The 27260-nt window shown below is 42.1% G+C and overlaps 1 protein-coding gene across 1 annotated transcript in view; it reads left to right on the forward strand.

Moving 5' to 3' along the window:
* The window catches only part of CLCN4 (chloride voltage-gated channel 4), a 63169-nt gene that overhangs the window by 19977 nt on the left and 15932 nt on the right, over positions 1–27260 (forward strand). Inside the window, exons 5-10 of the mRNA XM_063450098.1 lie at positions 8516–8638; positions 10533–10739; positions 10844–10924; positions 12631–13176; positions 16997–17183; positions 17647–18045. Of these exons, the coding sequence (XP_063306168.1) occupies positions 8516–8638; positions 10533–10739; positions 10844–10924; positions 12631–13176; positions 16997–17183; positions 17647–18045 (1543 nt within the window). The remainder of the gene's footprint in view (positions 1–8515; positions 8639–10532; positions 10740–10843; positions 10925–12630; positions 13177–16996; positions 17184–17646; positions 18046–27260) is intronic.

Consider the following 27260-nt stretch of genomic DNA (forward strand, 5'->3'; position numbering starts at 1 on the left):
GAATGGGCAATGTTTGTGAAGGAGTATGGCTACTCCCGCTTGTTTACGTAGTGCCCTAGCCTCGTGGGTAAGGTCGTAGATGCAGTCTCCTAGTTTGACAGGTGCGGCTCTTGGTAGGTGTGTCTCCTGTACTAATGTTATGTCTGCTCTTTTCGATTTTAAGTCTCGCAGTAGAAGTCTGCGTTTAGTAGGGGTATTCAATCCGCTAGCATTGATGGATAGTATTTTTAGTGCCATGGGAGGGTTTGTCCTGTGGGTTGTGAATGGGCGTGGGGTGGAAGGTCCGTACCTGTCTGGGGTCTGTCGGTCTCCCACCCATCTGGTGCCTTTGTCCTGTGTTCTTTGCGATGTATCTGGATTGTTGTTTCACTCGTGCAGGAGATAAAATAAATTATAACATAACTGGGTATAACATAACAAGATATATACAAACTTAGGTGGAGCATGTTTAATTTAGTCTTACTAGTTGCCAGAGTAGAGCGGGGATGTTCCCTCTCCCTGCAGGTCATAATTGTCTGTCCCATGCAGGGTCGAGTGATTCTCCGATCCACTGTGCCTCGTTGCGAGGCCTCAGATGTAGTCAGTTTGCATTTAGTGTACTTTTTAAAAAATTTTAGTCTGCTCAATTTTAGTCTGTGTAGTTCAGTCAATTTCGGTGAGCGGTGGAGGTCTGGTGGGGTGTCATTTTGTGTTCCCTGTCCCCATAGGGCCTTGGAGTCCGGCTGATGCCGGTTGGCCTTGCGTGGGTTGTTGTGGTTTGACCTTCGTAGGTGGTAGCTGTTCCCACCGGGGGTCTCGGCTATGCCCTGTTATGGTGTTGTGCGTCGGGGCATCACCTGGGGTGTTGAAGGCGGGAGGGCCGCCCGGCATCCCCCTGGGCGAGGAGGTGGACATTCCTGTCCGGAGCCCCTACCCGGAGGGACCCAGTGACCCTGCCCCCCCGTCGCCAGGTGTACAACGGGACGGCCGGGTGGTACTGCGGTCCTGAAATGTTCCCTGTCTTTCCTTCACCTCCCCCCGGGCCCAACCGGCCCCCCCAGAGGTGGGTGCAGTTGGCGTCTTGTATAATTAGAGAGCCGTCCCCAAGGCACACCCCCCCTATCACCCCCGGTGAGGCCGCCGCCAGAGGAGCGTATGTCAGGTGTTCTATATCCCGCCGATGGCGGACCCACCTTGCCCTCCATCCCCCCAGGGGTTTATCAGGTTATGCAAGCATCATTATCAACAATAAAGCTTATAGTAAACATCATAAACATCACAACGGTTCAGCTTGTTTGACCCTTATCATAGTTCAACAGCAGTTTGTCAAAAACCCCTTTGTTTTTAGTGGCTTTGTTGTAGAGTTGAGGTGGCCTGTAGCGGGTAGTTAAGAGCGGTGATTACCGCTGAAACGGCCCGGTAGTGGCTGAGGGCTGGGGCCATTGTTATGAGCTCGGAAAGTTTGGTCGGGGACTCCGGGTGTCTGGAGTCGTGTACTTGTCGGTTCCCCATTATGCTAGGGTATGTTTGGGAGGTGCTCAGGTGGTTTAGTAGGGCGTGTGTTCTCCTCTCCTCCAGTGCCGAGAGGTGGGGAGCAGGGATTTGCATCCCGGCTGATGGGGCTGTGTGAAATTATCCCTCGTCCCACCCGGTGAGTCCCCCCCCCCCCCCCCCCGCTAACATATTGGGCTATCAGCCCCTTGTTCAGTACTTAGCCAAGAGTCTGGGCTGGTGAGATGAGTAATCCAGGAGGAAGTGTGTCAATTGCCCAGTGCTCGTCTGGGATGAGGTGTTTGAAATAATGTTCCATCTTATACACCAGGTCCCCTTCGTTGGGTGTTTCAGGGAGGCCTCTGAGCCTCACATTATTGCGTCTGGAGCGATTTGCCAAGTCTTCTACCATCATCTCCAGGTCGGTGATCTGGCGTTCCATGGATCTGGAGTGTGTCACCACCGTGTTGTGGGCACGTGTGACTTGCTCCATCTTGTCCTCCAGGGCCGCTGTTCTCGTGCCCAGTGCCTGTATTTCTGCTTTAACTCTTTTTGTACTGTAATTCCAATAGTTTCGTTAAGATGTGTGTAGTGTCTCACGTTTGATAGTCGGGAGCTTGCTGCCCGTTGTGGATGCTGGGGATAGGGAGCCATGCGGGCTGTGCTGTCGGCCATCGCGGCTGAGAGCCTTGTGGTGCTGTCAGCATTTCGGCTACTGTCCTGGGGATCTCTCTCCCGTCACCTTTCTTTTTCTTGTTCATCTTGGCTCCGGAGTATGAGCCTGGCATTTTGTGATATATGTAGCTGTAATCTGAGTCTCGATGCTATTGGCAGGTGCTGGATTGAGTGTGGATTTGGCGGAGCACTGCAACTACACGGCCATCACGGTTGGCAGCCAAACCACGCCCCCCAGCCCAAATATACTTTGAGACAACACAGGGACTACTTTGACGTAGATTGAACAGATTAAATCACATAAAACGCTGACACGTTTTTCAACATATACTTTTTTAAACCTTCACCTCCCTTAACCCTGCAAGTTTAATTATTGCAGTATAAAACTATTATAAATATTAGACAGCCATTAGAGAGACTTCCGGATTCTTAAACGACTTTTTGGTTCCTCCTTTATACATCCTGACCAAGTAGGGTTTATTCTACATAGATAGTTATATGAGAATACTAGAAGCAATATTGCCCTAAAATGGTGGACTGAACACTCTTCTGCAACTTCTCTGCTCCTATCTTAGACAATGGGAAGTACTTGACATTATAAAATGGCCTTAGTTACATTTCTCGCTCCGCCAAATGTTTCCTATGAGCTATTCTCTCACTATATGACTCTCCACAGACATGATAGGTTACTCTAGAATCAGCTTATGCCAATGATGTCCTCCTTCACCTTACCAACTGTGTGTGACTTTCTCAGAAATTGCAAAAAAAACATTGCGTGTTAGGCCTCTATTTTTTTTTATCTTTGCAAAGATTCACATTAACATTAACTAATGGGAGCTGGCCTCCTAAATTCAATCTTTTGACAATGGAGAGACAGCTGGAGATACATGGCCCATTCAAACAACCTTGTGTCCTCAGCTTGTGCCCAGTTGCTCGAATGGTCAGTCTGCTGCAACAAACGAGGCAACTAATAATTATAGAGAATCCAATGATGGGTATACAAGCACTCTTCACTTACCAACCGGGTTCCATTCCTACGTCCCGGTCGTAGAACAAATTGGTTGGTAAGTGAGGAGTGACAAATAAACACCCTGATATATTTTATACACCTCTGTGCATAGTAGAACGACTGGACTAAAGTAATGTTTATTCTGGGACTGATCAATCCCAAGATATGCCTGAGGTAAAGGCATTAATGTGTTTGCACCCATAGATGTATGAAATATAGCAAGCCTTATTTAATGATTGTTTTACAAAGTGCAATCTTTCAATCTGACATGTTTTGTTTGTTATACTTAATGAAATACATTTTAATTGACACATTTGATCAGTTCAATGGAGCTGACAGGTTAGTAGAGTTTAGCAGTATATCATCTATTTATTCATCATGCTGAGATTGTATTGTTCACCATCCTTGTGGAATTACACCTTGTTCATATGATGGCGTGCTGGTGTGTTTTTACACTGTATGGTTTGTTACTAAGCCATGACAGATATTTTGTTTATCCAAGGCTTTAGGTTATGTTAGGCTTTAATATAGTGATAACACCCCTAGTATGAGGGCATTGTATGCTTAGACGGCGTGACTGACATCTGCAGGTTTCGACTGACCGTCTCCTTGTTCCATCAGTAACCTATCATGTGTATCTCTGTCATTTACACCGTGGGAGTTATTGTCAGCAGACGTACCTTGCTCAGCAGTGTCTGTGATACTGTGAAACTTCACAACAAATCAGTCAAGATCTTTGTGAGTGCAAGGAGTCTGGGTGAATGAAGGCTATGGCATGAGATAGTCAGATGGTGTCATTATCTATTACATCAGCTGTACAGGATATAAAAAAAAGAAATGCTCTTTAGAACTGACAATTAGAAAGTTAGAATACGTTATGGATAATGAATTCTGCAAAAACAAAACAAAAAAACAACTGGAAGACTGGATAAATCAATTGGTTATATACAGCTGTAACATTCTGGATTTGATTAACTAAATTTTAAAGGATGCTTTAATTAATCAAATGCAAACAAAAATAGATGTTAAGAAGTATTTATATATATATATATTTTTTTTTTTTGCTTTAAGCACTTGTAGGTAACATCATGGCTGTATAAACATTATGGGAGATGTATTCCACAACATCTGAAGTGCTGTAGGTTGCCCACCCCTGTTCTAGGTGATGTAATTATTAGAGATCGACCGATATTGATTTTTTTTAGAGCTGATGCTGATACCGATAATCTGTGAACTTTCAGGCTGATAGCGGATAACTTACCGATACCGATTTTCTGTACATTTACCATTTTGAAAAAATAAACAATTAATACTAACTGTGTCTGGTGGTCTAGTTTGTTTTGTGAGGGCTTTTTTGGGGGCCTCAAATAGCTTTTATTATTTATATAGCACCAGCAAGTTCCGTAGCGCTGTACAATGCTGCTAGGTTCTTATGAACACAGCGACTTTTCAGTCTCACAAAACAGCCACAACATTGAAATCATCCGAAGTTTCAAAAGTAGAGAAAATACCGTTAGGTGTTTTTTAGTATTGCCAATTAGAACATTCAAACAAACTAGATCTATTTAGGGGATCGGTATCCTTTACATAAGTCTGTATTTTATGTTACTCAGTGTTTGAAATTTTAGATGGGGGCTTAAGGCAGCCAACGTGTATAACATCAGAGTATCCCTAATCCTCTGTGTGTTTTTTTATTTCTGACAACCAGCCAGCTCAAAAACCATTAGCAGCAGCTGTCCCTGATTGACATAGCTCTCAGATAAAATCTGAGCTAAACCACTAGAAAGTCAGTCATATATATATATATATATATATATATATATATATATATATATATATAGAACAGTAGACAGAAACACACTAAAGCAGTAACGGTGACACACAGACACATAGAAAATAAGCCACACACCAAGACAAAATGACAACACTAAGGAAAAAATGACAAGCTAAACATAGCCACGTCCGTATATATAGACTACAATATATAAGGCTGAATTACATTCTAGCAAATGGATACATTTAAACAGAGAAACAAAGTTTGTCCAAGGAGAAATCTGTTGCCCATCTTGTAGTAAGGAAAGAATTTCTCCCTTTGATGCAAAATTGCATCGGCCTTAGAGGGATATTATAGAAAAAAAAAACCACAATATTGTTTTACTACGCAGGGATTGATAGCTTATCTACAAAAATACAGCTGTAAATTTTATTTTAGTGCAGGATAACCTCTCCGACTGTGATTAGAAAAATATGCTTGAAATCTGGTACCTTTGTTTTATCTGAGCTATCCTTTAGGGCTTCATTGTGATATTCTCTGTGTGAAACCCTGCAATTCCATGCAAAGGAGCATTGACATCACACGGCAGCTGCTGACTGATCAGAATGATATAGCAAAGACCATCTTAAATACCTCTTTAGGGTCTCTTATCTCAACCTGGTGATATGGAGACTCATGCAAATACTTTTCTGTTATTCCTCCCGTTGTACAGCGCTGCAGAATTTGTTGGCGCTTTAAAAAGAATAATAATAAAGAATCAGCGGCTGAGTTATATTGTGTAATGTTCAATGGGATTCTAGACATTTCAAGCAATACATATACTTGGATTTACATATACTTTTCGATGAGTACGATTTGTAAATTCTAATGCATAATTTAATAGGATTATATTGTAAATCACCATATTTTATCTTGAGCAGTTAGAGACATTGCAGAAGACAAACCGCACCAGGGAACAGAGCTCTAAACGAGAGGAATCTTTAAAAAAAAAAAGTTGTTCGTGAAGTTTTTCCACACGTAATTAAAGTATCAAGGCACACGTAATGTTGTTCACGATTACCTGAGAACTGAACTACTGTAAAGCTCTCGTAAACAACTGCTGCACAGCTTCTCTTAAATATTAACTGAAAATCCTGCAGAACTAACTGAAAAAGTATCTACACATCGTACCTCGAGTGCCTCTCGAAAGCTGTCCAGGGGTGTTAATGTTTTCCCAGGAAAACTGTCACCTCAAAACACATTTGTAATATGTTATAATCATTTCATGAAATTTTGAAAGAAAATAGAATACATGTTCAAAGAGGAACAACTCTTTCCTACCTCTAGTATATGACAGGATCCTTCAGCCATGTACATGCACCTTGGCTCAGACAGTCTCTATAGTCTTCCTTTCTGTGTAGGGAGTTCAGCAGGGAGGACCATAGAGACTGTCAGTTTTATTTCATACCTCTTTTTTATATATTATGGTTTAATGTCGCTTATGTGAACAGGTTTAGTCTATATGCAATTTAAGTCGCTTAACATTAACTAGTTGTAAGGGATTAAGTGTGCAATCTTTGTACAAAATAAATGCGCAGGTTCAATATTTCCCTGTCGCGTAAATTTAACTAAAATAGTAGGAACACGCTTACACAATAAATGCTTAGCTGCTTGCAAAAGTGGTTATATCATGCTTGAAGCAGGAACAGGCTAGAGTGGTTGCATGGGCTAGAAATAGTGTACGTGTGATGTAGACAGGTTGTTTATCCAAGATGTGCTAGCTTCACGTATTAGAGCCACTGTGTATAATCCGAAGGCTTTTCATGTGGCTATGCGGGCTATTGACATCAGGCTAAGAGGAGCTAGTCGTTTGTGGCCGTGTGTGGGCAGGCTAGCTAAACGTGAAGGCATGCAGGCAGTGGAGACAGTGTGCCACTGGGTATAGGCCCAGGTACATCAAACTGCGGGACCTGTAGGGTTAAAAATTACGAACTGAACAAGGCTGAGCTAGTATGTCCTCAACAAAAAATGGGGAGTCTCCAGCATGCTGTGCACACAGTAGTAACTGTGGACTTCACCTCAAAATTCGCACGGTTGCTATTTAGTAAATGAAGGTATATTCAGCTTAGTGTACTAGCGGTAGTATCTGCGAGTTATACAGTATGTACTAATTAAATAAGCATTAATATGATAAGAGCGGGAGAGATAACATATACATATCAATGATGAGCCGAATCACTAAACAAAACAAAATAAGAAGAGTAACGTGCAGGGTCTGAAAGGCATAGTGGCTGCAGGATTGTGTACAATTTCCAGAACATAGATCTAAATAATTGGTAGTAAACCTGCAGCTCAGATGCAGTCCAAGTGTTAAAAAGTTCAGCCAATGCCCAGGGAGGGGGGGTTGCTAGCAGGTGGATGCTTCAGTCCTGTTCCGTTGTCGCCCCATGGCTTGCTTGCGTTGCTTCGGCCGGTTCTCGGTTTGTTGAGGCTATGTTTCTCCCAGCTCTCCTGCAGAGCGTCCAGTTGTGTGTCTTTAAGGGTGCCCCTCGGTCGGAATTTAGCTCTGCCGCTAGACCCCGGGCTGGGCCTCCAAGTTAGGCCACTGTATGTCGCTGGGGCTGTAGAGTGTGGGGGTGCACCATGCTGGTACCAGGTTCTGGCGTCATGAGAGGTACACGTTGGTTGGGCCCGCCTGACGCACCAGCTCCTGTGATCGTGGGAGCGAGTGTCGGCATTAATGCCATGCGGCTCCCCTGCCTGCTTTGTCGGTCGCTGTTGCCTGCCCTGCTGGGTGGTCGTTTTGGGGATTCGCGGTAGGGGCCCATAGTAGCGGCGCCGGGTCGGATCCCGGGTGCCACCATTTTCACCGCTCGTCTTGGGTGCGGCTCCTCCGCTTGTAATAACTCTGTTTCCAGAGAGACTCCAGGGTGCCGGCAAGCGGGGACCGGGATGACCCCCACCGGTCCAGGGGGGGGGGGGTGGTAGGAGTAGAGTGGGTCTGCTGGACGTACCAGTCGGTATGGAAGTCGGCCGCACTTCCCCCTCCTAGCCGTCTGCAGGCCTCAGCTTGCTGCCGCGGTTTGCGGTAGCGTAGGCCTTGGGGAAAGTTGTCTGCCATTTTGTCGCCGTGTGCCCAGTTGTTGTAGCCCAATGTGGCATCAGTCGCTGTGCAATATCTGGGATTTTTCCCCAAAAAGCCGGTCCGGCGGTCGGGAGCTCGTGCAGCACACGTCCGCTCAGCTCCGAGTTCAGGCTCCGCCCCCCAGAGACTGTCAGTTTTAAAACCTTGTCTGACCCAAGGTCTATGTCTATGGCTGAAGGATCCTGTTAGAAACCAGGGATGAGTTATACCATTTTTTACATATAGTTAATTTAAAATAAATCTGTTTCCTTTCAATAAGAAGATTTATTATATTAAAAATGTTTTTGAGGTGACAGTTGTCCTTTAATTCTTCGATCCGTCCCGTGGTTTAAGATTTTATTTGTAATACTGCAAAGGATGAACAGAAAATCACAGTTTTTGTATGTCTGGATTATATTTCTAGCTATATGCTATACTGCACTGTACTGCAAATGTCTCTAACCTTTCTATTTTTGTTTTTCAGGGGGCCAGTGCATACATCTTGAATTATTTTCTCTACATAATGTGGGCTTTAACATTTTCCTTCCTGGCAGTTACACTAGTAAGAGTTTTCGCCCCCTATGCTTGTGGATCCGGAATTCCTGAGGTAAACATTTTATGCTACATTGCATGAATATAACAACAGATTAACTGTTATTATGTTTATCTATGCAGGGCCATACTTGGAAAAAAAATGTATTCACCTTGGCCTTGTGGAAAGAGGGTGGGGCCAGAGGGAGGTATTGTGTCGTCATCGATGACAAGCATTCTCCCCTTTCAAAGGGAGCATGTTGGTTCAATGCTAGTGCAGGGCAGCCCGGACGCAAAACCCTGCTGAAGAGCTGTCACATGAGAAAAAAAGCCCTGTATTTGTTCTGCACAGCACAAACAAATTTAATGACACAGCATTTGATGTGTTTGCTTGTAACTTGTCTCTGGTGTCTCCATAAGTGGGATACTAGTAGACAAAAGGACCAGAAAAGTGTATTGTGCATGTGTTTGGAGACTGTTTGCATGTAGAGTAAACTGATTGTTGTGTGGTGTTTTGTGTAAATAGGTCGCTTTCAGTTGTGTTGTGTTTGTGGTGTAATATGAGTGGCTAAAGGGTGCAATGTGTGTGTGTGCATAGGCTGTGTGTAATGTGTGTGTTTGCATACAGGGGATTTAGTAGGTGCATAGGGGGTCCAGAATGTGTATAGGGGATGTAGTGGGAAGCAGGAATGTAATGTGTGCATCTGGTGCAGTGTGTGTGTGTGGGTATAGTGTCTATAGGGAATCTAGCGTGTGAGGGGTCCAATGAGTGTGAGGGTTATATTGTGTGTGAGTAGTGCAGTGTGTGATAGGTGCATTGTTGGGTGATGTAAGGCCTATATTTTGTGTGATGTTGAGATGGGACTGGGAGAAAATATATAGATTTTTAAAAAATAATTAAATAAATAAAAATAAAAAATTAAAATCTTTATATCCCCCCTCCATTCTTTTACATTTTGCCAAGGAGATTGGACATTGGAAGTCCTGGTGGTCCAATGTTGGTAACTCTAGCCTGCAGCTCCAAACTGCCCAGCATGCGAGAGGAATAGATCCCCTCCCTCTCCTGTAGTAACGGTCCAGTAGGCTGGTGAGGGAGATTGTTAATTCCATGATGATCCCTTGAAAGCACTTAGATGGTGCCGGCTCTGCATGGGTTGGCAGGGGAGATCCTCTGATCTCCCCTGTCAGCCTCAGCCAATGGCCAGTGCGGCCCACCAGTCCGGCCTGGATCTATGATACTAGGGTAGAGACTCAAGTTATTGTTTTTGTGTCTAGTTGTATAACAGAGCTCCACAGCAATAATACCCACATTAATGTGTCTTTAACCACAATAAATTTGTTTAGAAATCAGTCTGTGGAAATTAGATATATTGTTCTTGTTCTATATTACATTTTAGTTGCATAAATTGTTGTTAGTGAGTCACCTACAATTTCTCAGGACAGCCATGATCCTGGCAACACCACCACTCACACCCCAAATATTATCCCTCTTTTTCTGTTTGAAATGTTGGCAGGTATGGAATGTGTTCGTCATAGTGGGCATAATATGTCCCGTTTAAAGTATATAAACCTTCAATGGTATTGCACTCTCAGAAACCGACAGCAACATATATTATTTCCTTGAGCACTTCACATTGTTTAGTTATAGCTACCACAGAATTCTTCAGTCAGTCATGCCATAGACAAACATCAACAATGGATTTTTACATTCAACCAACTTTATGTACAATGCTTTCACAACAAATCACACATAGACTTCTCTGGTAGGCTACATTTTGTTGTTAATATAAAAATGTGCATCTCTATAACATTGTTGCTCCATTTTAAAAGAACAGCATATGATTTGGATTATAAACTGAACTGTAATTGTTATTATGATATTCTGATATTTTCTGCTAACTAATAACACATGTGACGGTGAACTGCTAAACTGTTAAAGGACGTTTCTCATCATTTCTTTTGTCTTGCAGATAAAAACAATACTCAGTGGCTTTATAATAAGAGGATACCTTGGAAAATGGACGCTGTTGATAAAAACAGTGACACTTGTCCTGGTAGTATCCTCGGGTCTCAGCCTGGGGAAAGAAGGCCCATCTGTACACGTAGCCTGCTGTTGTGGCAATTTGTTCAGCAGTCTGTTTTCCAAATACAGCAAAAACGAAGGAAAAAGGAGAGAAGTGAGTTAAAGGAATTAAGTCAAAACCTCATCTTTTCCTTTTCTTTTTTTTGTGGCTCGATGATGTGCATTAATACTTTAAATACTTTATTGTGTGTGTTTCAGGTACTTTCAGCGGCCGCTGCTGTAGGAGTCTCAGTTGCCTTTGGAGCTCCAATTGGTGGTGTCCTTTTTAGTTTGGAAGAGGTACAATTCCATATACATAATTCCTTATTGTAATGATCATTTTAATGTAGTGTTTTTGCAAATTTCACATTGATATGTGGTGTTCCCTATTGTTTGCTTAGTGCAGTTGTGCCCAAAAGGTAGATCCCCAGATGTTGTAGAACTACAACCCCCATGATGCTTTGCATGCATTTAAAATGATAAAGCATCGTGACTGTAGTTTTAAAACATCTGGGGATAATACTGTTTGGGCACCCCTGGCTTAGTGGATTGCATCCACATATTTATACCACAGCCAGGGACAGTTTTTTTTGTTTGTTTGTTTTTTTTTTTTTACAGAAAAACTAATTTTGGAAAGCACTATTCAAAGTATGCATTATGTAATAGTGACCATGAATGTAATTGCTGCTTAAATTACCCCAGTTTATACAAAATATAAAAGCACAGTCAAGATATACTGTGCCCAATCTTAAAAGGCTGTAGCATATGGTATGCTAAGAGTAGTCAGCAAATTCTGAAATCAGACACAAGATCGCATTGTTGTGTACCTTTACTACTTTGCATAGTGCATTAATGGTTGCAAGAAGTTTTGCAGTTTTTACGGATTTAGGTATGAATATGCATTTAATTGGGAAAATGAACAGCACACCATATTTTTGTGGACATTTTTTTTAATATAAATAAGTCTAATATATGCAGAATGTAGGCAAATAAAAATGCAAAAAGTATAAATATTCTCAGACACAAATCACCAGGGAAGACAAAAACCAGATCATTTAGTTGCGGCCTGCCTTTTGTCTGCTTTTTAGACTTGATATATTTTGTGCCAATGCTTATACTTTTTAATTTGTATGCATTTATATTATATATTACGCATATATTAAACTTAATTTCACTGTGTTGTTCTTAACATTTGGTCTGCATTTTTAACTCTTATTTATAAGTAAGGTTTTGTGTGTTTTGGATATACTTTTCGAGTGATTACACACGTATCTAGTGAAAGAAGGGAGTGGGGGGGGGGGTGGGGTGGAGGAAGATGGACACTATAGTGTTAGGAATACTGTTTTGTATTCCTAACAGAGTAGTGTTTCTTTAATGAGATTGAACTCAGGTTAGACTAGAGAAGTTTCTAGAAAGAGCCATGACATAAAAAAATCAACTACTGAAAGAGAAGCATTTGTTCCTGTATTTAGAGCTATGCAAATAATCTTTCTATACTAATAGATTAAGCCTTGGGTCCTCAAACTCCGGCCCCCCAGATGTTGCTGAACTACAACTCCCATGATTCTTTGAATTACATAGATAGCCAGAGAATCATGGGAGTTGTATTTCAGCAACATCCAAGATAGTAATTTCTTAAAAAAAATAGATTTACTGACCATAGCATTCCTAAAACATCTAAATTAAAAGTCTTTTAATACACAAATTTATAAAACAATTTTATAAGAGGCCCAAATTTGTACATAGCATTGGCTTGGTGATCCGTCCTTCAGTTATAAAATTAACTCAAGCGCACATTATATTACTGAAAATGAATACATATTACACTCTATAAAACACAAAAAACAAGGGGATTCAGTTTTGGGTTTAAACCACAAATAGATAACAACTGCAATATAATATTTTCCTGGTTTAAAACTAATTTGGAATACGTTTCAAGTAATTTTGTGAATTTTCTTGACATAAGAGAACTATATGTGTTTCTTACTCTGTTTCTGATTTTGTAGGTCAGTTATTATTTTCCTCTGAAAACACTGTGGCGATCATTTTTCGCTGCCTTAGTTGCTGCTTTTACACTACGATCTATCAATCCATTTGGAAACAGCCGCCTGGTACTCTTTTACGTGGAATATCACACTCCGTGGTATATGGCTGAATTATTTCCATTCATTCTCCTTGGAGTTTTTGGTGGTCTGTGGGGGACTCTTTTCATTCGCTGTAATATTGCATGGTGTAGGAGACGTAAAACCACCAAACTTGGCAAGTATCCTGTGCTGGAGGTCATTGCCATTACTGCTATCACGGCTATACTAGCATACCCGAATCCCTACACACGAAGAAGCACGAGCGAACTCATCTCAGAACTCTTCAATGACTGTGGAGCACTAGAATCTTCTCAGCTCTGTGACTATATCAATGATCCTAACATGACAAGACCTGTAGATGACATTCCAGATAGGCCCGCTGGGGCGGGTGTTTATACAGCAATGTGGCAACTGACACTAGCGCTCATTTTTAAAATTATAATTACCATATTTACATTTGGCATGAAGGTAAGACATATGATTAATTACATCATTGTTTTGTTTGTCTTATATGTGATGAAATGTCTTATATGGCATTCAATTTGCAATGTTGTGTGTGTGTACACGCGCGTGCGTGCGTGCGCTCATGTGTATATATATATATATATATATATATATATATATATATATATATATATATTGTTTTTTTGGATTGTGGTAAAGTAAACTTTAATTCGCTATAGATGGAGATGTCCATTGGTGTCATGTACCTTTTCAGCCTTATTGTGTTATTTAGATAATACATTAGAAAATATACGAACAAACAATAAATGAAAAATAATATAAAATTTAAAAAAGACTGTTAAATTTACATTTGCTGTAAAGCTCTAGGTTTTAAATAAGCTGTGTCCAGACCAGGACATTACTGCGCCATTTATGATGCTCCTTGAACTGTCCGTGGTAGTGCTAATTTAATCCCATAAATTCCTGCACAGTGCTGTATTTTGGGAACAGCAGGAGTTCTTGGGAGCTGTTAGTTCAGTTCTTTTCTTTCTGTTGTAGAAACTACAAACTCCAGGATCATTTTCCGTGCATCAGTTACAGCTGCATTATTTGAGCAAACCGAAATGTGGGTTTATATTCAAAATATATATTATTTAAAAAATAAACTAAAGAGCATCAGTAAAAAAAAAAAAAAAAAACTCCCACCAAGCACAACTATCTGTAACCTAAACTGCACATTGCATATAGCTTTTGTTAGTTACTATAAGCACCAAAGCAACTTTAGCTTAATGAATCAGTTCTGGTGTATAAATCATGCCCATTCAGTCTCATTGCTCAATCCACTGTCATGTAGGAGTTACCGTATTTATCGGCGTATAACACGCACCGGCGTATAACACGCACCTCATTTTTAGAAAGAAATTCCAGGAAATTTCCCCCCTCCCATAGTATTCCCCCCCCTCCCTCATCCCATAGTATTCCCCCCTCATCCCATAGTGTTCCCCCCTCATCCCATAGTGTCCCCCTCTTTCCATAGTATTCCCCCCTCCCATAGTATTCTCCCCCCTCCCCTCCCATAGTATTCTCCCCCTCCCCTCCCATAGTATTCTCCCCCCCCTCCCCTCCCATAGTATTCTCCCCCCCTCCCATAGTATTCTCCCCCCTCCCCTCCCATAGTATTCTCCCCCCCTCCCCTCCCATAGTATTCTCCCCCTCCCCTCCCATAGTATTCTCCCCCTCCCCTCCCATAGTATTCTCCCCCCCTCCCCTCCCATAGTATTCTCCCCCCCTCCCCTCCCATAGTATTCTCCCCCCTCCCCTCCCATAGTATTCTCCCCCCTCCCCTCCCATAGTATTCTCCCCCTCCCCTCCCATAGTATTCTCCCCCTCCCCTCCCATAGTATTCTCCCCCTCCCCCCTCCCATAGTATTCTCCCCCTCCCCCCTCCCATAGTATTCCCCCCCCATAGTATTCTCCCCCCCTCCCCTCCCATAGTATTCTCCCCCCTCCCCTCCCATAGTATTCTCCCCCTCCCCTCCCATAGTGTACTTCCCCCCTCCCCTCCCCTCCCATAGTGTACTTCCCCCCCTCCCCTCCCCTCCCATAGTGTACTTCCCCCCCTCCCCTCCCCTCCCATAGTGTACTTCCCCTCCCATAATTACTTACCTGTCCTGAAGCGTGGGCCGGCTTCACAGCTTGCACCGCCGTAAAGGAACTTTAATTTCACGTTCCGGTTTCCGGCGGGACTGAAAGGAAGTGTGCACACTATTGTGCACACTTCCTTTCAGTCCCGCCGGAAACCGGAACATGAAATTAAAGTTCCTGTACCGCGGTGCAAGCTGTGAAGCCGGCCCACGCTTCAGGACAGGTAAGTAATTATGGGATATCGGCATATAACACGCACCCACGATTTTTCCCCTATTTTCAGGGGAAAAAAATGCGTGTTATACGCCGATAAATACGGTAAATAATTTTGTTTATGCAGCTCTAGCCACACCTCCCTGCTTGTTACTTGCACAGCCTTCCTAAACACTTCCCGTACAAAGGGCTCTAGTGTTTAAATTTCTTTTTTAGGCGGCCGACTTGGTTGACTAAAGGGTAATCTGGCTCCGTGGAGGCAGTAGAAGGAGGGAGGCTAATATTCCATGTCAGTTTACCTCCTAAACAACCTTATAGGCTGCCTGTGAAATGGTCTTAAATGTGTTTTCTTTGCATCTCCATGCAATAGGAACTCGGTAAATGGTCATTATGGGTAAGAGTTGTAAATGTGTAAACATCAGAAAGAACATTTCATTGGTTTCCATGAAGAATGATCCTTTTAAAGAATTGCGTTCAAATATTGCTCTTTGCACATAACATGCAAAAAGTATTTTGTTTTTGTTACGCTAAACCCCCACCTTCTCTCATGATCTGTTGCAACTTTATTGAATGTAGTACGCAGTAAAAAAAACTTTTTACACAATCCAGTCAATAACAAATCCAGTCCTTTCCAGAACCATTGTAAACACCAGCACTCTTAAAGAGCTCAGTCAAATATACTCAAAACAGATACAACTCTGTTTGACTTCCACAATCACAAGCTATATTTTTTCAAAGTAAAGACATGAGTTCTGCATTACATCATACCATAAAAACCTCTTGCTTTAAGCTTTGATCTTAATTCTTTAAATATTTTGGTTGATGTATTCCCAACATATCGCTAAAATGCACACTCATTATCATCTAATTCCATATGACCATGCAATATTTTACATACATTGTCTCATTCACAACAATAGTGAAATAAACCATCAAAGAGAATTGTATTTTACAGTATTACGAAGAAATCTGCCAATACATACTTACGCTTATTTAATCCATATTGTTTTATTGCCGATATTATTAAACTGACAATAGATTTGGAGGTTAAAATATGGCTGCCTGTCTGACTATTTAATTATAACACAGGCTTGATGTGTTTAACCTTCAACATAATTCTATATATTCTATAGAAGGATTCCTAGAAATAAAACCCAAATATAATTTCTTATAATACATTATTTAAGTGCATACATTTGTTTGTCTTAGCCTCAACTTACTCTCTGGGAAAATTGTCTTGGCCTTCCAGCCTGTTCAATCAATTATGTGTTTGGTTAAGAAACCACTTGAAGATTGGCTGGAAAAATGTATTTAATATTTCAATAGTCTAAACTGATTAAAATAAAAATCATAGCTAATGATGGACTTAAAGATAAAACAGATGTAAAATTTCATGAAAAATTCTGATTGTATTGATTATAAGTGAATACTTTAACAATATATGCCATCTTGCCAAACATTGAAACTGCATCTTCAACAAGGCATCCACTATATTAATACTTTTGTCTATCCTCTGTTCGTACGCCCACATCTGATGCTCGCCTCCAAAACTTCTCCAGGGCTGCATCTTTTCTGTGGAACTCCCTTCCCTTCTCCGTAATTTAAACTGTTAGCGTAATTTAAACTGTTAGCGCCCCACCCCCCTAACTCCCCATGACTCCTCTCCTGAAACTGTCAAAAATAACCTTTGTTCTCAGTGAATACTTTTCTAGCAACCTATTTCATTACCCCTGGCGCTATATACCGTAAATAATAAAATAATAATAATACTATATCATGTTGTCCAATCTAACATTTAAATCTGAATTGTTTTCTTAATGTATATTCAATAAACCTGCCAAAATGCTTATGAATTGATGCTGATCTTTTGACTTTAAAAAATTTAGTTTTCATTACAGAAATTACTGACAGGTTTATGTTATATACCATACTTTTTATGCTTAAACTGGCAGTATAAACATTTATTTTATTTTAAATGTTCTTCCAGATTCCCTCTGGTCTGTTTATTCCAAGCATAGCAGTTGGAGCCATTGCTGGCCGCATAGTTGGTGTTGGAGTGGAACAGTTGGCTTACCATCACCATGACTGGATCATCTTTAGAGACTGGTGTAAACCAGGGGCTGACTGTGTGACTCCAGGGCTTTATGCTATGGTGGGAGCAGCAGCGTGTCTAGGTACTGTTGAACACGTTAATGTTTGTAAGTGTAACAATTTCAACTACCCAGAAAATATATTGATTTGTGTAGCTGAAATTCAGAATACCTCAATATGGCTATTTGGCAAAATAATTCTTCGGAAATAGCCTTCCTACCAAATTCTTAAAAATACCAAATTGCCATATGTCTATGCACTTTGATTGCTACCCTGGTCTGTTTCTACTTTACTGAGCATTGGCAAATATTTCTATAGAATATTCTTCGGTCTATTTCTTTGATGATGCTAACAGTTTCCTTGTCTAAGATGTCCGTGATAACAAATCCTCAGGACTAAACTTCATGGGGAGCAGCTGACGCAGATTAAAACGTTGCCTGTTCGTATTTGAAGTGTGTTAAAGTGAAACTGTTGTGCATTGTGAATTACTATAATCTTCTAGTTGGTCAATAGCCTGCTGTACCTGCTGTTCTTAAATATCCACAGGTGGTGTTACCAGAATGACAGTTTCCTTGGTTGTCATCATGTTTGAGTTGACCGGTGGTTTGGAGTACATTGTACCTCTTATGGCAGCAGCAGTAACCAGCAAATGGGTGGCCGACGCATTTGGCAAAGAAGGGATTTATGAAGCACATATTCATTTAAATGGTTACCCATTCCTGGATGTTAAAGATGAGTTTACCCACAGAACACTGGCTACAGATGTCATGAGACCACGACGTGGAGAACCGCCGCTGTCTGTTCTTACCCAGGACAATATGACAGTGGAAGATGTAGAGACGTTAATCAAAGACACAGATTATAATGGTTTCCCTGTTGTGGTTTCCCGAGATTCCGAGCGTCTGATTGGCTTTGCCCAAAGAAGAGAACTCATAATTGCAATCAGTAAGTTATTGTTTATAGATTTATATTTCAAACATTTCTATGTTTGTTTGAAAGGAATTGTCATACCACACTGATTGCAATATATTTGCTTTGTTTGTTCTAGGTGACTATTTAAAGTCATGGTTACTAAAAGAAATGATAGATATAACAATTCCCACATCCCATATAATACTGGAGAGAATTTCATGGAGTAATGCAAGCTTGGTACAGAGACATTGGTTTGACTTTTCCTAGTTAAATGTACAGTGTGTTATATGCAGTGTTAGTTCTAATAATGTTTAGTAAAGTCATGTTATAACAGCAATGGAACTCACTCTTTTTATATAAGTTCCACTGCCATACATGAGTTCCATTGCTGTTATAACATCATGAACCAAAAAAATTCTACCCAGGCATCTGGAGGTAGAGCAACCCTGTGGAGGGGACAGGGACAGAGAGAGGGCATGTGGCGTGCGGCGTGCCATGCCATCAACAATGACATGCGCACCACCTCGAAGTGAACATATTGGTTTGCTGTTACTCTTTGGTCTCTCCTGTACAGAGCCTTGCTGGAGAGATCTCGCATGTAAGCACAACTAAATGTAATTACAAGCTTGCACTACTTTAGCTAGTGACTGAATTGTTTGTGGTTTAGTGAATGTAAAGTAGTCTGTTTGTGGTGTACTATGTGTGGTTAGGGACTGTAGTGTGTGTGCATGTGTTTCCAGTGTATGGTAAGAGTGTGTTTAGGGACTGTAGAGATTGCTTGTCTGTGTGTATGTCTGTCTAGGGATTGTAGAGAGAGAGCATCTCTGCATTTGTTTATGGGGTGTAGTATTTCAAGAGGGTGTACTGTGTGTATAGGGGGTGTAGAGTTCATGCATGTGTACAGGGGAAGTAGTTGGCATGTTTAGGGGCTATAGTTTGTGTGTATGAGGTAGTGTGTTTGTGTAGGGTATGTGTATAGGGTAGTGTGTGTGTTTGTATAAATGCTGTTGTATGTGTGTGTAGGGGCTATTAGTGTGTATTTGTACAGGGGTGGTAGTAAGTGTTTGTGTGTTGTGAGTGTTTGTGTATCAAGAGTGTGTAGTGTATACATTGGTCTCTTTAGTGTAGTGTATGCCAAGAGGGTGTGTGCATATAGGGGCTGTAGTGTGTGTGTGTATATATATATATATATATATAGAAAGTAGAATTGACAGCACTCCAAGGACTTCTTCTTAAAAAGTAACTTTTATTCTTCCAAGTAAAATATCAACGTTTCAGTCTAGCGATTCTAGACTTTCATCAGGACATATTCCACATTCACATAACTCTCTCTTATATACCCACTCTAAACAATCAATACACTCACCCCTCCTGTGTCTGGACCTCCCCTCCAAGCTTCTCGGTTCATTTTCGCGCCGAAAATGCCGGTCGCTTCCTGATGACGTCATCGTGCGTCATTACGCATGCGTCATGACGTCCGCGTTACTGCGCGTGTGTCATAGCTGGGGCCCTTCGTTTACACTTGGTTACCATGGGGACCAATAGCCAAAACGGCTGGAACTGTACTTTCCAACCCAAATTCAAAATACTGCTTTACTTTTAACACACCAAATTTACAGTACTAACTGCATGCATATTAAAAACAACAATGCTACATTGCACTCATGACCGGAGGTTAAACAGTCCAAGACTACCGAGCTGATAACGGATTTACTTAAAGGGACAGTAACAACCTATGTCTATTCACCAGAATCTCTTGAACAGCATATATTGAACAGCATTTGAGCGTAGCATAAGCAAACAGCACATATGAACAGAGCTGTCATAGTCAGTTGCTCCAGGCCAACCTGCTCCTTTGTAGGGTCCACCAAAACAACCTATCTATGTTGCAAGTCCTGTTCCCCTTTCCAGCCAAAGTATAACATATATTTACATATTTACAGGTGTCACACTCAGTATTACCCCCAATTACCCAGCTAGTGTTGCTTCTTATATTAATCTACAGGGATCTCCCTTCCATATCCTGAACATCAATCCTCGTGGATATGTCAGACGGAGCCTATGGACCAGCCTCCATGAGGCTACTCATTTGGTAAGGATCCGGACCCCAGAGTAATACTCAATAGATAAAATTTGCTTAGAATCGTCCTATGACCAGAAACCATAGGCCCAACACGCCTTTCTGTCTAGACGGGGATTCCTAGAACCTCTCTCTCTAACCCAGTATCAATCCTTGTGTTCCAAATTCAATTTCTTTACACGGACATATACCTACTACATGTCATATCCCCGTGAGGGAAACTATTCATATTTGAGAGTACATACTTATGTGGGTCCCCTGTGTGTCATTCTCAGATCCCCCAACCAGACCATCAACCTTTACCATGCATGGTCCATGGGTCCTTCATCGATAGCTAGTGGGACACTCCACATTAATTACCCGGCAAATGTTTTACTCATCCATCATTAGGGTATTCAGTCCGTCGGCCTGTCCCCAAGGGTGGGCCTACGGGTGTGATAACCCCCTATCAGGAGTCAATGCAAAACCATCAAAATCCAGAGGCGTATGGACACCGCTAAGGTAGTTAGAGAAAGACCGCTAGTGAGTATTTCTCATTAAGACCTTTAGGTGCGGTTGTTTCCAATGTCCTGATCCAATAAATTTCTCTTTGCAGGAGCATTTTCTTCCTGTCGCCTCCTCGTATTGGTGGTGGTATTTGGTCAATTGCCATCAGTTTCAATGTCGTGAGGGCATGTCCAGCTTCCAAGAAATGTTTAGCCACGGGCAGTTCGGAACCATTGTCCCGATAAGCTACCCTGATACTTGAGCGGTGGTTTCTAATACGTTCCCTCAAAGGCAGATCCGTCTTGCCCACATAGGCCAATCCACATGGGCATGTCAATTTGTAGATAACGTAGTCGCTGGTACATGTAAGGCGATGTCTGATGGTGTATTGTCTCCCCGTTAAAGGGTGTGAAAACGATCGACCGGGGACCATGTGTCCGCAAGTGACACATCCCAAGCAGCGGTAACAACCCGCATTGCTGGTCATTGTTTTAGTCTCATAGCAGTGGCGGGGATCCGTTCTAACCAGTAGATCCCTAAGGCTCTTATTCCTCCTATAGCTCATCATCGGTGGGGCTGAGAAGATGTTCGGAAGTGTGGTATCATTTCTAACTGCCCGCCAGTTGGCATTCACTGATCTCCTCAGTGCCGGGGATGCTGTATTGTAAACAGTTGGAAAAACCAAGCGTTGGCTTTTAGTATCAGGTATGGTCTCCGTCTGGTTGCATCTCTGCAGAGCACTGTTTAAGGTCGTTACTTTATAACCACGTTCCAGGAACTTATTCCACATCGTCTTAATCTGCTCTTGAGCTCTATTTGTATCAGAGTTATTTCTATATACCCTCAGAAATTGCGAATATGGCAATGATGCCTTTAGCGGGTTAGGGTGAAAACTCCTGGCATGGAGGAGTGTATTCCGATCTGTAGATTTGGTGAATAAGGTGTATGCTATTTTGTTGTTCTCTCCAATACTCACTCTTACATCAAGGAAGTCCACAGACGTGGGACTAGCTGTCATAGTCAGCTCAATGTTAGGACTCGCCCTGTTAATCGTTGCCACCATCTCTGTAGCTGTCTCTAGGTCACCCTTGATGATGAAAAACAGGTCATCGATGTATCTCCCATACATCAGTATCTTGGACTTGAATGGTGTCATTATATGTTCCATTTCGAACCTATACATGTAACAATTTGCGTACATGGGGGCCATCGCCGCCCCCATCGATGTCCCTGCAAGCTGGCGGTACCAATTTTGCTCGAAGCGGAAGTAGTTACAAGTTAACACTGCTTCAAGAAGTTCTATTGTAAACTCAATAGGAGGTCCTTGATAGTATGTTGATTCTGCCAATACCAGTCTTGTTGCCGTTATACCTTCCTGATGTGGAATAACGGTATATAGACTTTTAACGTCACAAGTAAGTAACATGATGGGTTCAAGAGGAAGCTCGATGCTCGAGATACGTTTTAAGAATGTAGGCGTGTCCTTCAGGCATGTAGGTAAATTGACAACTGTCTCTTTCATCTGGAAATCCAGCCATTGAGCGATCGGTTCAAGTATTCCTTTTTTCGCCGACACTATGGGTCTTCCCGGTGGTTTCTCGATGCTTTTATGTACCTTGGGTAAGGTGTATAAAACGGGGGTTCTCGGATTCCGTTGTATCATAAACTCATAGAGTTCGTTGGACAAAAAGTTGGCTTCCAAGCCTCTTTTCAGTATTTTTTCAAGATGGTTCTGCAGTTGTGCCGTCGGGTCTTTCGGAATCTGTACATAAGTATGCTGATCTGATAGTTGGTGCAGTATCTCCTCTCTGTATTGTACATAGTCCATCACCACTATGCCTCCACCCTTATCAGCAGGCCTTATCACTATTTTGTCATCATTAGATAGTGATCTGATTATCTCTCTGTCTCTCGTCGTGCAGTTGGAGTGTGTCTTCCGTTGTGTCTTGAAGATCATCTTAGTTTCCTTTTCTACTGATCGGAGGAATGTTTTAATTGTGGCCTGATTCGGTAGTGGATCAAACGAACTAGGAGGTTTAAATTTCATATTTTTGTCTGCTTCTATCGCCGGATGGTTTTTGAAAAAGTCCTTCAGCCGCATTGTGCGTCCAAATTTAAAAAGTTCAGTTTCCCACTGTAGCTGATTAGGACCCGAAGTTGGAACAAAAGACAATCCCATACTCAGCAACTTAAACTCATCCGGGAAAAGTTGTCTAGATGATATGTTAAATACTGGTCTTATTGTTGGGACCGTGGAGGTTTCCCTCTTGCCCCAAAAGGTTCTCCCCTTCTGGCCCCGTCTCGTGGTAAACCTCTTTCTGACGCCTGGTTCCTGTGTTGGTTCCTTGTTTGTATCCCAGGGTACTCCGTCTGTGTCCCCTCTAAAAAAGGCCCAGTTCTTGAATTTCTAGCTGAGTTTGTGTCAGATTCTGAGTTTGACTCCCCTGACGTTTTGTCAATCGTAAACTGCCTTGGTTTCCGGATGAATCTCCGTTTCCTGGCAAATCTTGGGCGGTCTTCGTGGCCACTGAGCCACCTATATACAGTGTGTTCCTTGTAGTCTGAATCTACTTTCTGTTGTTTCTCCCTTTTAAACCTTACCAGGTCACCCTTGTACTGTTTCACGTTCTCCTCTAGCTTAAGGAGAGTAGGTGCTGCTTCCACTGAAGACAATAGTATCGTCTGTCGCGTCTCTAATTCTGTGATTCTCCTACGTATTTGGATTAAGTCTTCCCTCACGTCTTCAATAATAACCAACATTAGGTCCAGAGAGCATTTGTTAAGTACGGCTATCCATTTCCTGCAGGTTTTCGGCTTCAGTCTCCCAATAGTGGGGATATTTTTAACCCTAAAGCCCCTGGGTATCTGCAGCTTTTTGTGGTATTCGGAAAGAAATAAGCCGTGTAGGTCTAAATCTGTTTCTCGTTTTTTAAGTCGAAGTAATTCGAAGTAGATCTCCCTTAAGGAAACCGTACTAGGTAGATCTGTGGTAGTTTCTGCCCATCTAATCCTGTCTCCGTCGGTGTCATTGTATTGCCATAGCTCCGCTTGTTCCGTTAAACCTCCAGCCAAGGTAAAAAAATCCTCCATGTAAACAGTGTAAAAACTAAAAATATTGATAAATGTAACTTACTCTTGGACGACCAGCTTTCCGCTAAGTTTTAAGAGTAGGTACAAAAAGCAAAAGTCAAATTATTTACAATTAACTCCAGGGTCTTGAGCCCCAAGCACAGGGTGCATGCACAACCGGCTTAGCCAAAGGCCGTATCGAAATACAAATTTTTTTTCGAAAGGTGCTGCACTCACTGTTTGCTCCAATAGAATGCCCGGTGCTTGATCGGCAAAAATTATAGAAAGTAGAATTGACAGCACTCCAAGGACTTCTTCTTAAAAAGTAACTTTTATTCTTCCAAGTAAAATATCAACGTTTCAGTCTAGCGATTCTAGACTTTCATCAGGACATATTCCACATTCACATAACTCTCTCTTATATACCCACTCTAAACAATCAATACACTCACCCCTCCTGTGTCTGGACCTCCCCTCCAAGCTTCTCGGTTCATTTTCGCGCCGAAAATGCCGGTCGCTTCCTGATGACGTCATCGTGCGTCATTACGCATGCGTCATGACGTCCGCGTTACTGCGCGTGTGTCATAGCTGGGGCCCTTCGTTTACACTTGGTTACCATGGGGACCAATCGCCAAAACGGCTGGAACTGTACTTTCCAACCCAGCAGTATTTTGAATTTTGAATTTGGGTTGGAAAGTACAGTTCCAGCCGTTTTGGCGATTGGTCCCCATGGTAACCAAGTGTAAACGAAGGGCCCCAGCTATGACACACGCGCAGTAACGCGGACGTCATGACGCATGCGTAATGACGCACGATGATGTCATCAGGAAGCGACCGGCATTTTCGGCGCGAAAATGAACCGAGAAGCTTGGAGGGGAGGTCCAGACACAGGAGGGGTGAGTGTATTGATTGTTTAGAGTGGGTATATAAGAGAGAGTTATGTGAATGTGGAATATGTCCTGATGAAAGTCTAGAATCGCTAGACTGAAACGTTGATATTTTACTTGGAAGAATAAAAGTTACTTTTTAAGAAGAAGTCCTTGGAGTGCTGTCAATTCTACTTTCTATAATTTTTGCCGATCAAGCACCGGGCATTCTATTGGAGCAAACAGTGAGTGCAGCACCTTTCGAAAAAATTTTTGTATTTTGATATGGCCTTTGGCTAAGCCGGTTGTGCATGCATCCTGTGCTTGGGGCTCAAGACCCTGGAGTTAATTGTAAATAATTTGACTTTTGCTTTTTGTACCTACTCTTAAAACTTAGCGGAAAGCTGGTCGTCCAAGAGTAAGTTACATTTATCAATATTTTTAGTTTTTACACTGTTTACATGGAGGATTTTTTTACCTTGGCTGGAGGTTTAACGGAACAAGCGGAGCTATGGCAATACAATGACACCGACGCAGACAGGATTAGATGGGCAGAAACTACCACAGATCTACCTAGTACGGTTTCCTTAAGGGAGATCTACTTCGAATTACTTCGACTTAAAAAACGAGAAACAGATTTAGACCTACACGGCTTATTTCTTTCCGAATACCACAAAAAGCTGCAGATACCCAGGGGCTTTAGGGTTAAACATATCCCCACTATTGGGAGACTGAAGCCGAAAACCTGCAGGAAATGGATAGCCGTACTTAACAAATGCTCTCTGGACCTAATGTTGGTTATTATTGAAGACGTGAGGGAAGACTTAATCCAAATACGTAGGAGAATCACAGAATTAGAGACGCGACAGACGATACTATTGTCTTCAGTGGAAGCAGCACCTACTCTCCTTAAGCTAGAGGAGAACGTGAAACAGTACAAGGGTGACCTGGTAAGGTTTAAAAGGGAGAAACAACAGAAAGTAGATTCAGACTACAAGGAACACACTGTATATAGGTGGCTCAGTGGCCACGAAGACCGCCCAAGATTTGCCAGGAAACGGAGATTCATCCGGAAACCAAGGCAGTTTACGATTGACAAAACGTCAGGGGAGTCAAACTCAGAATCTGACACAAACTCAGCTAGAAATTCAAGAACTGGGCCTTTTTTAGAGGGGACACAGACGGAGTACCCTGGGATACAAACAAGGAACCAACACAGGAACCAGGCGTCAGAAAGAGGTTTACCACGAGACGGGGCCAGAAGGGGAGAACCTTTTGGGGCAAGAGGGAAACCTCCACGGTCCCAACAATAAGACCAGTATTTAACATATCATCTAGACAACTTTTCCCGGATGAGTTTAAGTTGCTGAGTATGGGATTGTCTTTTGTTCCAACTTCGGGTCCTAATCAGCTACAGTGGGAAACTGAACTTTTTAAATTTGGACGCACAATGCGGCTGAAGGACTTTTTCAAAAACCATCCGGCGATAGAAGCAGACAAAAATATGAAATTTAAACCTCCTAGTTCGTTTGATCCACTACCGAATCAGGCCACAATTAAAACATTCCTCCGATCAGTAGAAAAGGAAACTAAGATGATCTTCAAGACACAACGGAAGACACACTCCAACTGCACGACGAGAGACAGAGAGATAATCAGATCACTATCTAATGATGACAAAATAGTGATAAGGCCTGCTGATAAGGGTGGAGGCATAGTGGTGATGGACTATGTACAATACAGAGAGGAGATACTGCACCAACTATCAGATCAGCATACTTATGTACAGATTCCGAAAGACCCGACGGCACAACTGCAGAACCATCTTGAAAAAATACTGAAAAGAGGCTTGGAAGCCAACTTTTTGTCCAACGAACTCTATGAGTTTATGATACAACGGAATCCGAGAACCCCCGTTTTATACACCTTACCCAAGGTACATAAAAACATCGAGAAACCACCGGGAAGACCCATAGTGTCGGCGAAAAAAGGAATACTTGAACCGATCGCTCAATGGCTGGATTTCCAGATGAAAGAGACAGTTGTCAATTTACCTACATGCCTGAAGGACACGCCTACATTCTTAAAACGTATCTCGAGCATCGAGCTTCCTCTTGAACCCATCATGTTACTTACTTGTGACGTTTAAAGTCTATATACCGTTATTCCACATCAGGAAGGTATAACGGCAACAAGACTGGTATTGGCAGAATCAACATACTATCAAGGACCTCCTATTGAGTTTACAATAGAACTTCTTGAAGCAGTGTTAACTTGTAACTACTTCCGCTTCGAGCAAAATTGGTACCGCCAGCTTGCAGGGACATCGATGGGGGCGGCGATGGCCCCCATGTACGCAAATTGTTACATGTATAGGTTCGAAATGGAACATATAATGACACCATTCAAGTCCAAGATACTGATGTATGGGAGATACATCGATGACCTGTTTTTCATCATCAAGGGTGACCTAGAGACAGCTACAGAGATGGTGGCAACGATTAACAGGGCGAGTCCTAACATTGAGCTGACTATGACAGCTAGTCCCACGTCTGTGGACTTCCTTGATGTAAGAGTGAGTATTGGAGAGAACAACAAAATAGCATACACCTTATTCACCAAATCTACAGATCGGAATACACTCCTCCATGCCAGGAGTTTTCACCCTAACCCGCTAAAGGCATCATTGCCATATTCGCAATTTCTGAGGGTATATAGAAATAACTCTGATACAAATAGAGCTCAAG

Source organism: Pelobates fuscus, chromosome 1 (assembly GCF_036172605.1).
Source record: "Pelobates fuscus isolate aPelFus1 chromosome 1, aPelFus1.pri, whole genome shotgun sequence".
In the NCBI taxonomy this organism is placed as follows: Eukaryota; Metazoa; Chordata; class Amphibia; order Anura; family Pelobatidae; genus Pelobates; species Pelobates fuscus.